The sequence below is a fragment of the Theobroma umbraticum genome, unplaced genomic scaffold (genome assembly GCF_002168275.2).
Source record: "Theobroma umbraticum cultivar Fairchild unplaced genomic scaffold, ASM216827v3 scaffold_20.0, whole genome shotgun sequence".
NCBI lineage: Eukaryota > Viridiplantae > Streptophyta > Magnoliopsida > Malvales > Malvaceae > Theobroma > Theobroma umbraticum.
Window position 1 is genome coordinate 3665191 of NW_018397266.1, and position 20369 is coordinate 3685559.

Here is a 20369-nt window from a genome sequence, read left to right on the forward strand (position 1 = left end):
TTATCCAACTCTGGGGTGTCTTGTCTCTTGGCCAAAACCAAAAACTCTTAGTGAAAGGTTCAATTCTGAAACTTTGTATTACTCAGACAAATAAAATTCTGGGCTCAAATAAATCAAAATAGCTAGTGGTTGCACTTTCTATTAGACTAATCTGTTAAAAAGTGGATGTTTATCATTCTCAAAGGTAGCACAGCACATACTGCGTGGGGGCGCCTCATTGTTCAAAACGACAAATCCTGGGTGCAGTAGTGGGATTGATTTAATTATATAAATAACCCCATACATATAATTTACATACTCAATAATTTACATACTGAATATTCATTAGTGGATAGAACCAGTTTTTGAACTCCTAATTACTAAAAAAGATTAGACTTTTAAAAGACATTAAAAGTTTTTTTTTTTTCAATTTTTGGACTTGTTGGTTCAACTTTTTTGTTTGACTTAATTAATGATTCAAAGTTGGAACCTAATTATGCGTTTAATTAATTTGATTTTAATGCAAGAATATTTGATGGACATATGTTTTGCCAACGTTTTTAATTGGTTCCTTGAGCTATTTAAGGGATAATCCAATTAATATGATTTGTTTTTCATAAGTCATTATAATACGCATGAAATTAAATCACAAAGAGTGTTCTCGAAGATATACATTTATTAATTTCACCTCATCGCAATGATGTTGATCTTGATAATTTTGTTACGATGGCAATCGATGTGTGAGTCAAGGATTTGCAAGCAAGCAAGCAAGCTTTATCCTGTGAAGGAACAAGATGTAAACAGAAGTGAGGAAATGAATGAAGACACAATGTCGACACCCTTTTATGACTGGGAAAAGGAAGGCACAAGTTTCACCATTATAGCATGAAAAAGATTCACATTGACATTGAGGACCACTGCTTCAATTTCGGCCTTTGAGATTCTTGTATTCTATTTGAAGCTGGCAGATACCAGATGCCAACCCGATCTCCAAGGGTATGATCATCTTTTGTTTTTCATGATTTTGACAATTGCACTGCCCCTTTCGTGCCTATATCAGTTTAATGACTTTTGATTTTAGTGCAATGTCACATGCATGTCCTCTCATGCACGCAATAAATATACTTTGTTTTTTTTGACGTCTATTATTTCTAACATTTTAACCAATCAATCAATACGAGTGAGCATGAGTTAAACAATTATCAACCATAAAGTTGCATTAAAAAAAAAAAACGAATTTGAACGACAGAACAAATTTCGTCAGCAATGTCAATGGATTATCAATCAATTTTTGATCAAACACAATTGACGTAGTGCCAACCGATTAGTGTTGAAATTTATCGATAAAATGGTTTTCGTCAAAAAGTGATCGGTAACTTGCAATTGATGGCGCGCAATGAACAAGGAAGGTGTGAAGATTGCAATCAATCATATCTGTTGGTGTTGATGATTACTGAAGGAACTTATCAACTGAATTTCAGATGATCGTATCAATTGACAACGCATTTACATTATTGACGAAAATTATGTTGATAATATTTTATTGAATTTTGTTGATTTATCAACTGAATTATTGATAGAATTTTCGTCAATAATAACCTTCTAAGGTTATTTAATTGCCAATGAAATTTTCTATCAATAAGTTCGATCTTGCAACATGTGTCTAAGCAATTGAATATTCAAAGCATGAGAAGTAGGTCAAGAGTTTGGGTTCAAGGAGTACAGCACAATTCATCACTCATAAATTCTATGGAATTAAGTTACCTACCCCAAATTATTTAGCAAATAGGGAATTTGTATTATTGAGGGAAGAAATTTGTATGCTTGATGACATTATTAGCAACCCACAGAGCAGTACGAATTCTTTATTTGTTAAATAATACGAGGTAAGTAGGTTAGGTCTATAAAATTTACCAAAGCATTTGACAATGAAATCTTTGAATGAAAATTAAATAAAGACTACAAAACAAATCATGGGCTTTAATGATGCACAGTGTTCTACAAACTTCAAAGGAGATAAATGGCTTAAGCATTTCTTAGAATATGGGACACCATTGTCAAATCGTGGGAGGCCTTCTTGGAAGTTTGTACAACATTGTGTATTCGTCTAAAGCCAAAATGAGTGTTTCTACAAAACAAATGTATGCCTACCTCCATCTTCTTTGACTTCTAATATAGTGGTTGGCATGAGTCTTCAATTTCATTCCTTTTGTATTTTTATTGTTGTTTATATATTATGATTACATTAAAGGGAATGGTCTTTCCAATATAATCACATTTGATAAGGGAGTTAGAATCAAATATGATTACATTGGGAGGACCATTCCCTTCAATGCAATCATAATGGATGAACTATATAAAGCACTTTGAGAACAAAAGGTAATGAAGTTGAAGACTCATGCCAATCACTAGATTAGGCTTCGATCCTTCACAAAATCCTGAGGTGTACGAGGCATTGAAAGAAAATGTGCACCAAATGGAGAATCGTTTAATGAACTTGGAGTTGAGTGTCCAACAAATCCTCTAATGCGTGATGCGGTCGATTGATCATGTCGAATCTTGATTAGAGCAGCCAACTAGCATTTCTAATAATGAGATGCGCGACTAAGAGACGATGCTAATAGATAGATTTATATTCTTAAAAAACTTGTATTTTGTTATTGATTGTAGTATTCTTTTTTTTATTAAATAAAAAAAATATTTTTTATATATTTATAATATTTAAAATTATTAATTATTTGTATTTTTCAATTTAAAAAATTATCGACTATTTTAACAATTTACGGATAGAATTTGAGATCACATTATTGGTGGAAATAAAGACATCATCGATGAAAGTTCCATCGATAATTTTAATGAAAACCATTTAATATCGACTACTCAAGTTGCTGATTGATTAGATGTTTTGCTCACTAAACTTTTAACAGAATATTCTCTCAAAAATTTACCAATGAAAAATTGAGGTATGGACAAAAGTTTAAATACCAACAAAATAAGCTTTACCAATTACAATATTTTCTACTAAATACGGTCAATTCTTTAATCGAGATATATTACGACATAACAAATATCATAAAATAAACAAAACACATAGATCAACTTACTCGGGTAATGCATTAATTTAGTCAAAAAGAAAAGAAGAACAAACTTTCTGTCATGCTAATATATCCCTGCATCCTCGCCAGAAAGTTAAGTTTATTGTAATCTAAGCAAGGGGTGATTTGATTACATATTCAATTATATGAATTTGTTCCTTTCACAGCCGATGGAGGAAGCTGCTGGGTCGTCGGGCATGTGCAGAAGTGATCAATGCACTTGCAGGCTGGGCATTTGGAACACACTGCGCCACAGTCAGGAGTCTTGTTGCATTTAAATGAAATAATCGGACCCCTTGCCTCAGCTCCCATCTCCCAATCTGCAACCAATTATTTTTGTTTACCATCTTAATTTCACAAGAAAAAAAAAGATAACATTTGTGCTGTATGAGAATAACAATAATAAGAGATCGAAAATAAAGAAAAACTAACGAGATGCACAGATTAGAACAGCCAGAAAAACCAAGCTAAGACCAGACTTGTCCATATCTATCTTATAAATTGTAGCCTTTGCTTCTGTATTATTTATGTGCTTGGAGTAGTTACATAAGGTATATATAACTCTTTGAGCGGATTCAAAAGGAAAGAAAATCACCTTAGGAAGAAGAAGATTCTTTGTGGATTTGCTCTTAATTAACTTAATCTGCTTCTGATTGGTCAACCATATATGTGTGCCAGCTGTCATTCTAAGGGCCTATATATGCTCTGGAAGATATGAAAAGGGTAGCCTTAATTAATTGAGATTTAATTGTTTTATATCTAATCTCACAATTATTTAGTGTTAGGAGATAATAATGCCTCTGTTGTTAGTGTCCGTTACAGTTTGCCTGGTTTAAATAATGAGATAAAAGAGCAAGAAATTAACAAAAATTGAGTTAAGCATATAAAACAAATTCTATTTTAAACATGTAAAAAAATTAAGCTACTAGCGTAAATATCTCATTTGTCCAAAACTGTTTAATGTGAATTTCAAAAATAATTTCAAGTTAAATCATTTTTACAGTTAATTCGATTTCCATTATTTAACTTTTGAGGCTTGGTCATATTTGAAATCATTTTTAATTATAGCTTATATTACAAATCTTATATCCATAAAAGATAGGGTAAGTTTTTTATATAGAAATATATATCTTTCTCCATTTATCAAACATGTTTTTAAATTGAAAACGTGAGTTTATGACGAGTAATATTAAAGTAAACTCAAATTTTCATTGACGTAAGATTAAATACAAGGGTTGAGGTAGACTCGGAGTATACCCATACCAGTGTAAGATTACAAATTCGGACTTGATACACTGGTTTGAGGTACAATCAAATTAGTGTAAAGTCATGAATCTCATATCAATAAGAAACAAAGTGCATATAAACATAGGCTTTTTTTCACCTATTATACATATTTTTTAAGGTTAATTCATTGAGTTTGAAGTGCACTTTAGTAATTGTCAAAGGCCTGGTTTTTTAATTAAGATGGTAATTTAAATTGCTAATTGGATTTACTTTACAAAGATCTATTGGGCTCAACTCGGTTGAAATTTTAAACCACTTAGATTTTTTGACCATTTGAACTTTTGAGTCTTTTGGATTTTAAAGCCCAAATAATAATGAAAACCAAAACCGAAAAAGGAAAAGCCACAAAAACAACAACCCAAAAAAGAAACGGGCAGAGGATTAGGGTTTTGGTTTGGGATTTTTGTGAGGCTTTTCTTAAGTCTGAGGGTTATTTTAAAATAAACTTAAGATAATACATGATTGATTAATATTATTTTTTAAATCAATGATGAGGGTATTAATATTTGTTCCATACTTAATCATACTCTCGAATTTAAATTTATTTCATAAATGGAAACTTATTACTTTTAATGAATATAAGTTAAATTTAAAATTTTGTTAAAAATAAGAATTTAATTAAGGATTAATTACATTTAAATAAAAATGGGTGGCGATAGAATTCTTGGAATAAGTATATAAAAAGAATAATAACCGATGACATTGTCTTAATATAACCCGATAACACACACGACTTTGGTCTCTTTGAAATGTTGGCTTAAAAGATATAGAAAGAAATTAACGGGAGCCAAACAGATTATGCTATGTGGCCGTACCATTCGTGTCTTACAAATAAAAACACCGGAAACAGAAGAAAAGCGGACCGACTTTCTTACCGTTAAAGGCGCAATTTGAAAAGTTACCGTTGGCTCCAGGAAACTAGCCGTTACTCTGCTTTGTTGGCCCTTTCATTCAATTTTTTTTTCTCAAACCCTTATTTCTTGAAAACTCACCACCGATAATCCATATCATCTAATTCAAACCTAATTATCTACTTCCTGAATCGCTGATTCCGCTTACCCTTTCTACTGATTTTAGCAATTACAACAGAGAATTTTTTTTAAGTAGGCTTCGCTTCAAATCCGAAAGAAGCTTTGATCGTAGAAAGAAGTCCAATGGCGTCAAGAACAATTGCCAAAGATATAATCACTCTTCGAGGCTCAGCGGCAATTGTAAGCGAGTTCTTTGGTATGTGATTTCCCAAACGTAACTTTCTTTTTTACCCTTTTTGGGTTTTTTAGAGTTTTTTGAGAAATTTTGGCTGATTTCTCTTTTCTTTCTTTTTTTTTTTCCAGGATATGCAGCGAATAGGTAAAAATGAGTGGATGCTTATTTCTGGGTTTCTTGTCCTTGTTTTCTTATTTATTTTCTGAAGCTAGTGGATGTTGATTTCATAATTGTTTAGCATTCTGTACAATCGAGGGGTTTATCCAGAAGAAAGTTTTGTGAGAGTGAAGAAATATGGGCTTCCAATGTTGCTTACTGAAGATGAAGGTGTTAAATCCTTCATTACTAACCTGACAGCTCAGCTTTCTGGTAAATCTCTGTTTTGGTATATTCTTGGTTGCTTATAAAAGATGTTGGAAAATGTGATAAACTTAAATCTATATTAATCATTTCCCAACATTCTGCAAATGAAATTGCTGATGACTTAATTTGATGTTGAAATTGTTGGGAAAGAATGGCTGGAAGCTGGGAAGCTACAGAGGGTTGTGTTGGTTATAATGAGCAAGGCAACCAATGAGGTCTTGGAGAGGTGGAATTTTAGCATTGAGACTGATAGTGAGGTTGTTGAGAAAGGGTAATATTTGATGATGATCTTTTTACTTCACAGATGTAATTACTTCTGATGTGAGATGGATTTCATTGATGCTTTGTTTGTCTTTGATTGCAGTGTGTCAAGGGAAAAGAGTGACAAGGAAATTATGCGAGAAATACAGGCAATCATGAGACAGATTGCCTCGAGCATTACTTACTTGCCATGCCTTGATGAACCATGTAAGAGAGATATCTGATTAAAAAGCCGTATTATTTTCTTCCTCACCAGATGTCTCACTTTGTATTGCTTATTCTTCCAGGTGTATTTGATGTATTAGCATACACCGATAAAGATGTGGCAGTGCCATTCACTTGGATTGAGAGTGACCCCAAGTTGATTGCAAATCCTCAAATGGTGAAGTTGCATTCCTTTGATACCAAGGTAATGTTGCAGTAAGAAAATCTAGTTACAGTAATGGAAATTGAGGACAAAATTTTATTTTGCTTCTAAGTACTTTTATGTTGGGTTATGCAGATACACAAGGTTGACACTCTTGTATCATACAAGAATGATGACTGGGACGAACAGTAGGAGTGATTGAACCTTTTTTTTCTCTACTGCAATATATGTCCTTCTTGACTGTTGGGTTTATTATAATCTGTGAATCATCTATTCACATAGTTCCAAGATTGCTATGAAAGAAGGTAAAGAATGATGTACTGGGTGTTTTTGGGTCTGATCTTGTATGGTTGTGAATTGTTGGAATGAAAGTAACATAATCTTTCAAATGTGTTGACCTAGTGCCCAAGAATTTCAAGTGTATCTCTGCTATTATACTTCTATAATCAATCAACAAGTCAAACAGCAGATAATCAATTAGTACATGTTGAATCACAATTTATTTGGTTGTCCAAATTAACCATGCATTGTTACCATGAAAAGCTCTAGCAGGGAATTTTTACATTCCAGGTTTCAAGTACAGACCCCGTGAAAATAATTTTTTGACTGAAATGCGCTTTCAGCTCTTTCTGCTATCGCATCATATTATTGGTTAAATACAGCCAGATCGTCCTTTTAGTGTCACTTCTAGGGGCTTTAGACAAAGTTTCGAGTTTGAATGTTAAGGTGAATCAAGTAAAATTTATGAGATAAAAAAATATTACATTTTATATAATCTAATATCACATGTACCACAGGCAAATTGGAGCTGCACTTGAAAACTAAGGTTTTGTACCATGCACTTGAAAACTAAGGTTTCATTATGCAATCTTATCAAAGACAACCAAAAGCAATATAAATTCTCAAAACTGGAGTTCAAGTTAAGTTGCTGACTGCAATCAACTGCTGTAGAATTGGCAACATTGAAAAACTAGAAATACATTGTTTTTATCTGTATTTACAAGCAGGGGCGTCATGGCAACATTAAAAGAAACTGTATTGATTCGTGGCCTAAGAAGAAACATTATACAACATGCTATAAACAGCTCAGTTATAGGGTTCAGGATTAGTATGCCCTAACTGGAACATAATCACAATCTTCATAAGCACCAGAAGCAAATATCAGAATGTCACGTGCACACTTATGTCAAGACTAGGCATCTTTATTATAGCCTCTCGAGAGCACTGCATTTTTGCAAGCAAGATGTGCCAGCTTTCAGCTCACACCTCGATATATAGCATTAGTTCGAAGGTCATCCATATTATCAACGTTTCTGTACCCATCAATCTCCCTGAGACCTGTGTAGCCCCTGCGGGCCAGATATTCACGGTAATCATCTTCTGTGTAAAAAATCTTCTCCTCTGTGTGGACTGGTATATGTTCTGACTCATCATAGAGGCACACTTTTATGGCCAAACCTGAATGCAGGAGTTTGAACATAAACAGAGAAAAATAAGTACCTTTCTTGTTATTCGCTTCTTCCAGTGATAAAACATATGTTGTCTGTTGCGATAAGCACGAGGTATGTTTGATAGCCAAATGAAGGCCTTGGCTTAAGGTTGTTGGAGTTTGTGCTATGTAATATTTCATGTGAAAACAACTCTGCACTATCAAGTACAGGCTATATCTCTTTCAGATTAATAGACAACAGATCACAATGTTAAAGAGTGGCCCAATGAACAAGGCTCTCACATTGTGGGATCTTGGGAGGGTTAACCATCCATAGCCTTACCCTTGCCCATACTTTATAGATGATAGAAGATTATTACATCATTCAGAGCTGTATCTTTCATCCATTATATTTTTATGAAATCAGTACTTGAGAAATTTTTGTAAGAATGGTTGCAGAAAGTAGAAACTGCATGCATGTCAATGTTACCTTCATCAAGGTGGAGAGTATAAATCCCTAGAGGCATTTCCCTGTCAAGACTACGAACTATATGGTCTTCATCCTCCAACCAAAATGCACGCCTAGTTCTCAATCTAAAAGCAGATTTAATTGCCTCTCTGATGGCATCTGCAGTACCATCTATACCGATCCTTCTGGTGTAGTCCCCAAACTTGACAGTTATAACCCTTCCCCCATATGATTGACAGTCCCCACCTACCAAAAAGGGTGTGAAAGAGAATGAGAAGTCAATATACAGATTTCCATAAGGATTAAATTTGCATCGCGGACAAGACTGGGAGCCAAAGGCTCATAATCAAGAGAGTTTGCCATGATGACATTCATTTAAGCAAGAAGGACAATGTGCCCATGATGCACCACCAAAACACCTGAACATTGTGATGCTACATGCAAAACCATCATATATTTTGGTCAAATTGATTCAGAAAAAATCTAATTCACAGAACTTACCATTTCCAGGGGTCTCTCTCCAATTCCAAGGAGGAACTCCACTGGCTGCAACTGCATCAGCTGCGGTGATAGCAAGCGGATGCCCATCATGATCTAAACGTCTTTCAAGATTAAGTGTTGGCCTGCCGCTTGCTACACACGAGAAAGCATAAACAGAAGGAAATGCATAACTTTTTAAGAAAATTTGAGAGAAAAAGCAACATGGAAAACAAAGCAAGTATGCTATATCAATAGATGAAAGACACTTCAATGTTCAGTAACGATTAGGCAGCAATTCTGTAGAATACATAATTTTTCATTTTGACTTCACTGTTGGTTCAGCGTGGAAAAGCATGAACATGCACAATTGATGTGCATTTCTTGTTTAACCATCCATTCTAACTATTCCCAGTAAAATAGAAAGTCCATTGAGATTGAAATTTAATTGAAGGCATAAGATTGTATAACCATATCCACCACATAAAAATAGATTGCAGGCTTATGACCCATGGTAGATGCAGACGACGTTCACTAAATTAAATTTTTTTTGTTTGAAGCTCCCTAATTTAAATTATATCCACAAAAGTTAACATTCAATAAACCACATTTCACATAGTGTATGCCCCTAATAAAAGCATGTCCATTGGATGCAGCTAAAGATTGCCAAACCCATAAGCTTTTGGGGCACAAAAAACACTTATAGCCACATGCAGACATACAAAATCTTTAATATGGAAACATAAGGGCAGATATGATGAAAATCCTTTCGACTGTCTAGAAATGTTAATGGCGCTCTAGGCAAAGACACTGTTAGGAAGAAAGTCACCATCAGATACTAATTGCGCACTCCATGAAATAAGCATGGTATAAGAGTAAGACAGTATGGATAACCAACATGGGTTTCTATCAGCACAGAACTATTTCACTCTCAGGAGAACTTATCCTGGATGGGAGAAGGCTAAGGTCAGGATTCACTGCAAGAGATTGAGAATGAAGGGAAATAAACAAGCAAGGATGTCCACTGAGGTGTCTTGGCTTCATGAAATATTTTTTCAATGCTGAAACGAGAGGTTACTGAGAAAAAAACAAAACATTGGCTGTTCAGTTAAAGTTCAAAATAATATATCCAGCTTAACTAATGAAATAAATGAGGGTGACAGTATCTAAAGATTGCCTGATTACTGATTAATATGACAGGTAACAGCGCTGGTCTTACAAAAAATATGCACATAACTTGGTGCTCAGCAAGTAGGAGTTCTTTTCAAGATAGTTATGCTCTTCTCAGATTATGCCTCATAAAGCTCCTAAATCCACGTAAGAAGTTGATGAGGTATATAGGGTTGATAAGATTAATGCCTTTGCATCCAATATATTCAGTGATTTACCCAAATTAACTCAAGGAAAAATATTACTACAAGCTTTTAAATGAGTGCAACAAAAAAATCAAGAAAAACCAGAACTCAGCAAACTCAAATTACAACAACATACCTTCAACAGGACCAAATGATATGCCAGTATCCTCAAAACCTGCAAGAGTCAAACCACATTGGTGACGATTATTAATGTCACGATAATAGAAATAATGACTTAATATATGTTGCAAGTTGAATATAGAAACAATACAGCTATCAATCAGGTAGCATACATGAACGAAAACCCCCCCCCCCCCCCCCCTCTCTTCTACCTAAAGATAGAGAGAGATAGACATTGAAATCTTCATAAGTGGAAGGCTAAAACTGATGTACTGCTTTCATGAAGTGATATGTAACAGGAAGGTATTATTTCTGCTTAAGACAAACCAGGCGAAAACTATGTATCATGTGGAATAAAGCTATTGAAAAATGGTTGCAACCGCATAAGACAATAAAGAGGAAATCAATAGACTGTACATAGATAATTATGTCTTCCAAAATAAGATTTGAATTCTTAATATATCAACATACTGCTCCCTGTTCTTATTAACAGGTGGTACTCTAAATTTTAAGGAAACAAGATAAGCTACTGCCTTTATGTCATATCTTGAAGTTTGCTTTGCAGAAAACTCATTCATGTTCTGCTCAGCATAATTCATGCTTCAAGTACCATGAACTACATATCATATTTAAATCACTAATTTGTTCTTTAGACATGACACTTTGCTTCACAAGTAGATATAATACATGTTAAGTATTTACCCACCCAAACTCAGCAATAAAGATATCATTTAAAAGCAGCAATTTTATAAGTACCAAATTTCATAAGGGTACAAGACTGCGACAAGCCTTCTTCTAAAGCACTCACTACAACCATTGATGAAAACAAAAGCCTACTCGGTCAAAGTCATTTCCAATCAAAGAAACTCCTAAAGGTAAAGAACCAAAAATAATTTCTTCTCCTTTTTCCTTTTTCAACCACAATTCATAAAACCATATTAAGTCACTTTAGGAAGTAATTTTACAACTTCAAAAATTATAGCAGTCTATGTATAAAGCTACGACATTGGTATTTGCATTGAAAATCCGTCAAATTCATATTAACCAAAAGCATACTTTTAAATCCAAATCAAGCCTTCAACAAAAGAAAACCCATCATCATCCATTTACAACCCAACAATGATTCGATAAAATTCCATCTTTTAAATGGCAAAAAAAAAAAAAAAACCTCAAACAAATAGCACATACCCTTATCAGCGAAATGCATAAAGGAATCCACCTTCGGGGGAGGAGTTGGGCTCTTATACGCATTCTTTGTCCTCTCCCTTAAAATCTCTTCAATTTCTTTATAGTAAGACATCTTAGCTGACCCACTCCCTCTATCTTGATGCTTAGCTTTCTTAAACTCCTTCAACAGGTTCCTCCACTTGTCTGTACACATAGTCGGCGATCGATCGAACCCTTTCTCTCTCATCTTAGCCGATATCTGCTCCCACAAGTGCTTGTTCGATTTGGATGTGTTGAAAAGGCCGTCCATTTCCCTTCGGAAGCTGATAAGGCTTCGGGTTTCGTCTTGGACCCAGGTCTCAGCTCGTTTCTTGGGGGCTTTGACTTCTGGGTCTTCGCCGCTGCTGTCACCAAGGATCATTTGCTGTTGCTGTTGTTGGAGAGGAGGAGGGTGGTGATGAGGTGGTAAATCCCCGTTGGTGGTGACCTCGATGATCATGTCCCGGGCGGTGGCAGGACCTTCCTCTTTGTATAAGTCTATTGGGCGGGGCTTCTCCGATAAGTACATGGCGGAATTGAATCTAAATGGAAATGGGTTTTTCTTCTTTGTACTTGCAGGGTATAAATTTGGTTGGGCTGACGGGTTTACGAGTTGAAAAGAGTGAGGGTTTTGACAAGGAGAAGGAGAAGTGAAATCATGGCGATTTGATTTTATTCGATGGCTGTTTCTTTAAGATTCAGCAGAGGGAGACAAAGCTAGAAGAAGAGAGCGTCAAGTAAAAGCTTGGGAAGTGATGAGTGTATGATTAGCGGAGAAAGAGGAATAAGCAGAAAGTGGACTCGTCCTTTCTTTCTCTTTGCCTTTGGCCGTTGTTTTTCATTTGCGTTGCGTCGCGTTGCGTCGTGGCCTTTCTGTCTCGACTCTATCCAATCCTTGTTTTCCTTTAGGGGAATTGTTGTCAAGGACAAAGTTACATTTGATAATGAGAATCACATGTCGTTACTTCTAAATTAAAAGTACCCTTTTTAATTGTTTGCTTGATTGATTGAAGCACTCAATTTGATACCTTGATTTAATGTTGTTATTATTATATTTCTAAGTATAAGGTTGAGCAACAAACTAATACTGCCTGCCACATTACCAAATATAAAAATATTGAATGCTATGCTAGCCTGCTAGCATAACTCAAGTTGGTGATTTTGTGTGCAAAAATAAAAAAAAGTTTCAACTTTACCTTAAACGGAACGGAAGTACATATATTGACAAAACTTCCTACTGCAACTACATGCCCTGGCTTGAGCTTCAAAAGGATTGGACCTTTGGGATTGAAATGAAAATACAAGTAAATTCCAATATTCCATCATTAGCTCCGGATTACAGAACGACGCCGTTTCAGAAGAAACATAATAAAACGGTGCCTGCGTTCTTCAAGTGCTCGCTTTCTTCCCCCTTCATTTTATTAGCTCCGGTCTTCGTTGGTGGAGCCAAACCCTAAAAAAACCAGGAAAGGCCATGGTTACAACCCAATTATATTGGTCAAGCTGATTGAATTCGATTGCTTTAAATTAAGAAAGAACCCATGTTTTGTTTTTAAAACACCCATAGCCATTCTTTCAGCTCCTATTTCAGTCTTATTTAGCAACTCAAGTTCTCCTTCAGGTATATGATCAAACACCTCTTGGCCATTTTGTTTCTTTAATGTGGAAATGATGGGTTTGCTGGGTTCTATGTGAGTTTTGTGGTAGAGGTGGAGTTACGTTTTCTATTTGATTGATGCCCATTTTGATTGTCTGATGGAAGAAGCAGAAGGAGAAGAATGCTGCTTGCCCCTTCTGCTTCACGGGTTTCTTTTACCTGTCTGTGAATTTAGCTTGGAGTGGGAAAATGGTGACTTTGCTTCCTAATGTTATTTTATATTTTTATTTGAGTCATACGATTTTGTATGAAAAATTCAGGTTTTTATTCTTCTGGGTCGGAAAAGCTTACAATTTACATGTATAACCTGACTAGTTACTTACAGGATGCAATTGCCTGGAGCGAAGTGGTTGCATTGTTAGAAAAGAAATTATCACAAGCCACTCTTGTGCAAGTAGTTTTAAGAGGCTTCCTGTTTGATGTCTTTGGTTTTTGAAAGTTCTGTTGTTTCTGTTGTGTAAACATAAATGTAAAGAATAGCCAAGTTCAGATTAACTCAGTGTTAAAAAATATTTTTGGGTTTCCTTTTCCTCCACCAAGATGAGATAATAATCGCTTCGTTAACAAGAATAGAATATGGTGCTTTTCTTGAAGGATTAGAAAGTGGGTTTGAATCTTTTTGATAAGTATTTACTGTGCTATGGATTTGTAACCAACTTATTGTCTACTATTTTAGATTATGTTTTTCTGTTTTTTTTTTCTCTTTTTAATGCTTTTCATTCATGTCTACCTTTTTGATAAACAGAATTTTATAGAGGAAATCTATCTAATTATGTTTCTCTCTTTTGGTCCTGAAACTGGATGCATCTAAAATTTGCATGGCTTTTGTTGGATCATGTATCAGAATAAAGCAGCTATCCACAGCCTGGTTCCTTCACAATGAGTAATTGCTACGTGACTAAATTTTGTGCCATTCACCGTAAAGCTGTGGTTCCCTTGTCCATGAGCAGAAGGTGGAGAAATGGATATCGAAGAACCCTTTCCACCAACATCGTAACACATACCTCTCCAGCCACCCCTCTCATTGTTCGTTCTCCATCATCACTAGTGCTAGCTATCAATCTCACCCCATTTGATGCACCTCAACGCTCAGATGAATGGTTTGCCCTTCGTAGGAACAAGTTGACCACAAGCACCTTCAGTACTGCTTTGGGCTTTTGGAAAGGAAAGCGCCGCTCTGAGCTCTGGCATGAAAAAGTATTTGCATCAGAAACGCAGGCTATAGAATCTTCTAAGAACTGTGCTATGGAGTGGGGTGTGCTCAATGAAGCAGCAGCTATTGAGCGGTACAGAAGTATCACGGGTCGTGAGGTTAGCTCATTAGGTTTTGCTATCCATTCAAAGGAGCAGTTTGATTGGCTTGGTGCATCTCCAGATGGTCTTCTTGGTTGCTTTCCAGGAGGTGGCATCCTGGAAGTAAAGTGTCCATACAACAAAGGCAAACCTGAGACTGCTCTGCCATGGTCAACTATGCCATTTTATTACATGCCTCAGGTTCAGGGTCAAATGGAGATAATGGACAGGGAATGGGTTGATTTGTATTGTTGGACCCCAAATGGAAGCACAATATTCCGCGTGCATAGAGAACGCAGTTATTGGGATCTTATACATGGCATTTTACGAGAATTTTGGTGGGGAAATGTAATACCTGCTAGGGAGGCCCTCTTGTTGGGTAAGGAAGAGAAGGCTAAGGCATATGAGCCTGCATCTACTCACAAGCAGACAGGTCTTGCAATTTCTAAGAGCATAAAGTTAGCTAGTGGAGCAAAGATGTTATGTAGGGAGATTGCAGGTCATATTGAATTTTATAGATGATGGTCCTAAATTGTTATTAATTTTACCCCATATATTTGGGGATCGGCATTCTAGTGGCAATTGTATACTTATAATTCCATTGAACCATGATTCCTCATAGATTGTAAATGGTTTAGTTCTGATCTACATGTAGTCCATAAAGTTTTCGCAATTTGGTTCCTGGTAACGCATTCAGGGAGTAAAAATAGACCAGTGTTATTGTTTCATATCTTTTGCCTTGCAAAAGAGGGGCCATATGATATATATTATGACTAAAACATGTTAAAATTAGTCCTCTGCCAAACGTCTTCCCTTCTATCTTCTATATATAGTTCATGGTTGAACCTGTCATTGCTTGCTGTAGAGATTCAGTCAAAATAGATTTGTGAAGGACAACATTGTTCCCCAAAATAACTGGTGGAGTTAACCCTGGAAGACTGATTTCTATAGCCAGAATGAAAGCAATGTGAACCTCCAATCAAACGAAAAAGAAACAACAACGTCAAACTGCTGGCTAAAACAAGCAAAATGGCCGTTAAAAGAGAAATTTCTAATGCTGCACACCCAAAAATAACTAACTTTGGCCAAACTTGCCTATGCTTGTCTGTCTCCTCCAGTCAAACAGGAGGGTAAATTATTAACATTGCTGATCTAAAAGCATTTAAGCAATTAATACCGAAGAGATAAGAGAAAGAAAGGAGAGATGGATTCTGGGTTATCCTGGGCTGATCAATGGGACTACAACAACCCTGACCCTTCACCACGAGCATCCGACAACAAGAAGAAGAAGGAAGGTTCCAGCAAGAGCAAGTTTAGCAAGTCAATATTAAGTTTCAAATGGATGAAAGAACTACGTAAGAAATCTCAGCAAAAAGATGACTGCAAATAAGAAGCAGATCATCTGCTGTGCTCCTCCATGGATCCTTCAACCTCGACCTCATTCTTATTGTCTTTTTGTTACAGCTCTTACCACCTCCCCGCTTGATTCAATGATGGAATTTAACTCCCGGCTTGATTCAATGATGGAATTTATCTAATTTCTGCAACCCCAACCCCTCTTGATTCAAAAGGAAAAGAAAGATCATAACGTCTTCTTTACTAGTTTCCTTCTTTTCATCTTTCATTTGATTCCATATGTTTCATTACTTTTGAGGAATGTGAAAATCAAAAAGGAGAAGATAACACTCAATGCATCTCTCTCTCTCTCTCTCTCTTTTTCAGGTATTAGGATTTATTTGTTGGTTATGTGTGTTTTGTTGTATCTGCTCATAATTAAGCTGATGCTCCCAGAGGGACATGCATCAATGTGTTGATTGACCCTGTCTTGGCTTGCTATATTTTTATGGGTAAATCTCTAGGCTTTGAACATGTCATCGACAGAGAATCAACGTACATTAATAAGGGTTTTGCTGTTACATGCGGATGGGAAATGGACTTAAATTCTTCTAGACTGAAAGGAGATTTATGAAAAGGGAATAGGATTGCGAATAAACCAGAGCCGGCTATAGTATTGCATTGGCCCTTACAATTTGAAAGTTTTTCAAAACAAATGGAGTTATGGCATATGTTTGAAGTTGCACAAATTTTATATTGTAGAAAGAAACAAATAAACCACATTTAAATCCCAATATCAAATGCAGAACGAGCAAGCCGAAGAGATTAGAGTTGTTGATATGAATTGGGTTATTAGGCTCTATAGAGACCGGACAAGAAGCACCTTTCCAGGTAGGAGAAGCATCTCCAGAGGAAAGCTGTCTGTCTGCTAATATTGCCTCACAAAACACTGCAACCTATCTACATTGGGACTTACTAACAATCTCAATATTTGTATGATACTGGAAGTCATACAAATTCACAGCTTTGACTTCTCTCTCCTACACTTCCAAAACTCAAAACAAATAAGTTGAACTAACTAGCATTGATTAGAATCCTACCCTAATTGGACTCACACTAGACTTCTTCCAAATAATTTAGTTGTAGAAAACGCAATAGATGCTTAAGTAAACCTTTTATTTTACAACATCCCACTTCACATCTTACATTTGGGCAGCACACTATTCTGTGATGCCCAATACACTCCAACATGTTAAGGGGAAGCAAACGTCTAAATTTTACATCAAACAATAGAATATGTCTTCCTCATAACCAAGGAAGAAACAAGTACCATTGTATCGTTCCTAATTCCAATCACATGGTGGAATATAAAGATAAATTCCAATTATTAAAGAAACAAGCCAGGATCCAGGGAACAAATATTGCATACAGCTGCCTAGATTTCCCAACTCAGAGTGGAAAGGTGCCGTAAACAGACCCCACTCAGAACCATGTGAGATAATCCTTGAAGCATGGCCTGCCTTGCAACATGATGGATCACAGCAAATTCCTCCAGCAACAGAGAGGCCAAAAGTTCAAGTTGACGACTCACACTTTCCACCCTACTCTTGACAGCACATAATTACACAAGGTCATGTCACACCCAACTTCAGCATTGACCATCCACAAGCAAACACAAATATGTCAACCAAGTGACAATGCCCAACTATAGAAACCACAGAAAAAAGATTATTCATCTTGGACAACACATGCAGCCCAAGATTTTTATCTTCTTTTCCCGCTTTTCTCCAAAAATCACCAAACCTTGGCTCAAGAGGACCATATGGCTCACCCAAATTTAAACTGTTAGCAGATTAAAAAGGCAATAACAAAGATAAAATGGTACCATAATCTTTGCATCGCTGTCCGGCTGCCTTGAATTATCACAAACGCAACATCTTAACCATGTTTAGAAACCAGAAAATGTGTAAACAATTCAGTCTAGCCATGGAGATTGAGGTTGCCAGTCTGTTGGAGAGCAGGTAAGTTTGATGGGCCAATCATCCCATTCTGCTTCTCCTGGCACTTCACCAGTTGTAGCTTCCAACAATCTGAACAAAGCAACTCCAGACAAAAGGTTTCCTCATACTCACTGTCATTAATGCACCGACCACACTGAACACACCGTGCTATGCAAAGAGTGCATGCCCTGCATAACTGTGCAGCATGCTCTTTCTGCTGACAACCCTCCGCAGGACAATCATAAACAAGCCTCATGTTATGGCATCTTGGGCACATTTCAATATCAATGGCACGATCATCATCACAAGAGAGATAGAAATTTCCTCTGTTATAAAAATGCGGCTTGTGCACAATCTGCTGAATCTGGTTGTCCATGCCCAACAGGAACTTCAGCTCCTCAAAATGCTTCGGTGTCACCCCATAGACACCAGCAATCCTCAAATGCTTCACCCCTTGTGTGCCCATAGACTTCAAAGCCTTCAGGCTATTCAAAATACCTTCAATACTTAATCTTGTACATCCAGGTACACTCAGCTACAAGGAAGGAAAAATATTTAGCAGCTTACAGTAGAAAAGAAAGACGTATAATCTAAATATAAAAATGTCAAACAAATATATTAAACTAAACCAAAATATTTCATACTTACAGCAACTATACTTAAAAATTCTATGCCCATAGTAAACAGAGTCAATCCTGAAGTTTTCCCAATTAGGTTTTAAAAATGCTTCACAAGCTTGTACTCACACAACACCAGCTGAAATATCTGTTTGTTTCTTCCAAACCTTAGGTTTTCCGTGCATTAAAACAGCCCTCAACATAAATTTCCTAAATATATCATAGCATTGAAATGCACATCTCTGATTTCAACTTATAGTTAGATTACGTTAGCCACATAGAAGCTAAAAAGCTTTAATCCAACAAACTTTACATTAACTTTGACAAGTTCAGTTTGATCATATTGATGTTGGTTTACGCAACAGCTGAAGCACCACAAAGAACTGCAGTGGACCTACACATATATGTTGCTCAAGTAGAAAACACACACGCAAACTACCACATAGTACCTTTCTCACATGACTCTATAAAGGAAGAAACTATTTCTCAGCTTAAAATATTCACAATCAGCATTGGTACAACAACACAAAGATCAGAAAGTAGATAGCAACATCACTCTGCCGACACATAAAAGATTAATTCACATTACATCATGAAAGCATCTTCAGTCTTATATTCAAGCTTATATAATTCCTATATATGCAATCATCAGAGCATGAGCAAATACACTTGTAACACGGTAACAATAAAACCCAAGATTCAGAAATCCACATGCAAATCAATGTTTCAAAGCAACAAACTAACCTTTATTAGTTTTGGATTATTTTCAACCACATGCTTTAGGCCCTCATCAGTAATCCTTTGGCAATCTACCAGGCTCAAGCATTGCAAGCTACCTTGAGCCCTACTAGTTATTTGCAAAAGAACATCATCAGTAATCTTCTCATTCAGTGGCTGATCTATGTGAATACTCCTCCACAAAAGGGGATCATTCTGAACTGTATATCGGAGAGATGTGCAGACCTTTTCAACAGCAAAAAGATCCCGTACACCCAGATAACCGAGGGCCAAAATCAAAGCTTCATGAGGAGCTCCTTCATCTCCATCAGAACAAACCTCACAATCTTGAAATTCTTCATTTTCCTGATCAACAGAAACCAAATCTTCATTCCCAAAAGCAAAAATGTCCTCTACATTACAAGCCGATCCAAGACCAGCACCACCAGGCACATGCTCTCCTTCCTTCACCTGAGAACACCCACCAAATCCACCAGAAACACTACCTTTACATTCAAACCCCATGCTTCCAGGGAATGTTTGGAACCTCATGGCATTGTTCCAAATAAAATTCAATCCCGCAAACAACTGATAACTCCCATCACCAGTCCCCACCTCATCTCTCACATAACGGCCATAATCAACTTCCAAATCCTCCAGCCAACCAGTAATCGCAGTGAAAGTAGTGGTGATATCCATTCCAAAAGGATCCGATGGCAAAAGATCAAGAATGTCATTAGAAACAGACTCCTGAGAACCACATCGTTCACCACTCCTATCCCTTCCATAATCAAAGCAATCTTCCACCTCACAGTTCAAATGCCATGATTTCGAAAACCCATCTCCATTCTTCTCTGGAATACCTTCGACAAGGTATCCATTTGCAATCCTCATAGGAGAAACCAGATTATCTTCAGTCAAATGAGCAGGAAAGATCGGCCGATGGGAAAAATTCAACGCCATTGTTCTATATACAACAAACTCCCCAATCTTTCTATCCTCAATATATGTAATAATTTTAACCAAACCCCTAAAGATCTTTTTTATATGCAAACCCCAAAAATTTCTCTTCTTCCTAATTTTATTCCTTTTTTCTTTTTTTGGTTCTTTCGCAGGGTTAGGAGATAAACAAGAAC

The 20369-nt window shown here is 36.3% G+C and overlaps 5 protein-coding genes across 5 annotated transcripts; 3 read left to right on the forward strand and 2 right to left on the reverse strand.

Moving 5' to 3' along the window:
- Positions 1–5308: 5308 nt before the first annotated feature.
- Positions 5309–6947, forward strand: MAD2 (DNA-binding HORMA family protein). The gene is made up of 7 exons (XM_021437583.2): positions 5309–5588; positions 5696–5711; positions 5806–5936; positions 6081–6201; positions 6295–6398; positions 6479–6600; positions 6694–6947. Exons 1-7 carry the CDS (start codon positions 5516–5518, stop codon positions 6748–6750), a joined length of 624 nt encoding a protein of 207 aa, XP_021293258.1. The 5' UTR covers positions 5309–5515; the 3' UTR covers positions 6751–6947.
- Positions 6948–7501: 554 nt separating this feature from the next.
- On the reverse strand, positions 7502–12527 carry LOC110423031 (trihelix transcription factor GT-1-like). Its single transcript, XM_021437128.2, has 5 exons — positions 11597–12527; positions 10425–10463; positions 8958–9089; positions 8478–8702; positions 7502–8016 (listed from the first exon to the last, which is right to left on the reverse strand). Exons 1-5 carry the CDS (start codon positions 12141–12143, stop codon positions 7814–7816), a joined length of 1146 nt encoding a protein of 381 aa, XP_021292803.1. The 5' UTR covers positions 12144–12527; the 3' UTR covers positions 7502–7813.
- Positions 12528–12862: 335 nt separating this feature from the next.
- On the forward strand, positions 12863–15170 carry LOC110423032 (Restriction endonuclease, type II-like superfamily protein). Its single transcript, XM_021437129.2, has 2 exons — positions 12863–13235; positions 14116–15170. The coding sequence occupies exon 2, from the start codon at positions 14151–14153 to the stop codon at positions 15084–15086; it is 936 nt and encodes a 311-aa protein (XP_021292804.1). The 5' UTR covers positions 12863–13235; positions 14116–14150; the 3' UTR covers positions 15087–15170.
- Positions 15171–15673: 503 nt separating this feature from the next.
- On the forward strand, positions 15674–16439 carry LOC110423523 (uncharacterized). Its single transcript, XM_021437741.2, has one exon. It carries the CDS (start codon positions 15769–15771, stop codon positions 15952–15954), a length of 186 nt encoding a protein of 61 aa, XP_021293416.1. The 5' UTR covers positions 15674–15768; the 3' UTR covers positions 15955–16439.
- A 454-nt stretch (positions 16440–16893) lies between these two features.
- On the reverse strand, positions 16894–20363 carry LOC110423256 (Ribonuclease inhibitor). Its single transcript, XM_021437420.2, has 2 exons — positions 19261–20363; positions 16894–18434 (listed from the first exon to the last, which is right to left on the reverse strand). The coding sequence occupies exons 1-2, from the start codon at positions 20194–20196 to the stop codon at positions 17880–17882; spliced, it is 1491 nt and encodes a 496-aa protein (XP_021293095.1). The 5' UTR covers positions 20197–20363; the 3' UTR covers positions 16894–17879.
- Positions 20364–20369: the final 6 nt, after the last annotated feature.

Coding starts and splice junctions, on each gene's coding strand:
- LOC110423031 (XM_021437128.2), bottom strand. CDS start 12,143: ATGTACTTATCGGAGAAGCCCCGCCCAATAGACTTATACAAAGAGGAA. Junction 9,090..10,424: donor ATCATTTGGTCCTGTTGAAG/GTATGTTGTTGT, acceptor TCTCGTGTGTAG/CAAGCGGCAGGCCAACACTT. Junction 8,703..8,957: donor GAGAGAGACCCCTGGAAATG/GTAAGTTCTGTG, acceptor CCTTTTTGGTAG/GTGGGGACTGTCAATCATAT.
- LOC110423256 (XM_021437420.2), bottom strand. CDS start 20,196: ATGGCGTTGAATTTTTCCCATCGGCCGATCTTTCCTGCTCATTTGACT. Junction 18,435..19,260: donor ATAATCCAAAACTAATAAAG/GTTAGTTTGTTG, acceptor CCTTCCTTGTAG/CTGAGTGTACCTGGATGTAC.
- LOC110423032 (XM_021437129.2), top strand. CDS start 14,151: ATGAGTAATTGCTACGTGACTAAATTTTGTGCCATTCACCGTAAAGCT.
- MAD2 (XM_021437583.2), top strand. CDS start 5,516: ATGGCGTCAAGAACAATTGCCAAAGATATAATCACTCTTCGAGGCTCA. Junction 6,399..6,478: donor GCCATGCCTTGATGAACCAT/GTAAGAGAGATA, acceptor TTATTCTTCCAG/GTGTATTTGATGTATTAGCA. Junction 6,601..6,693: donor TGCATTCCTTTGATACCAAG/GTAATGTTGCAG, acceptor TGGGTTATGCAG/ATACACAAGGTTGACACTCT.
- LOC110423523 (XM_021437741.2), top strand. CDS start 15,769: ATGGATTCTGGGTTATCCTGGGCTGATCAATGGGACTACAACAACCCT.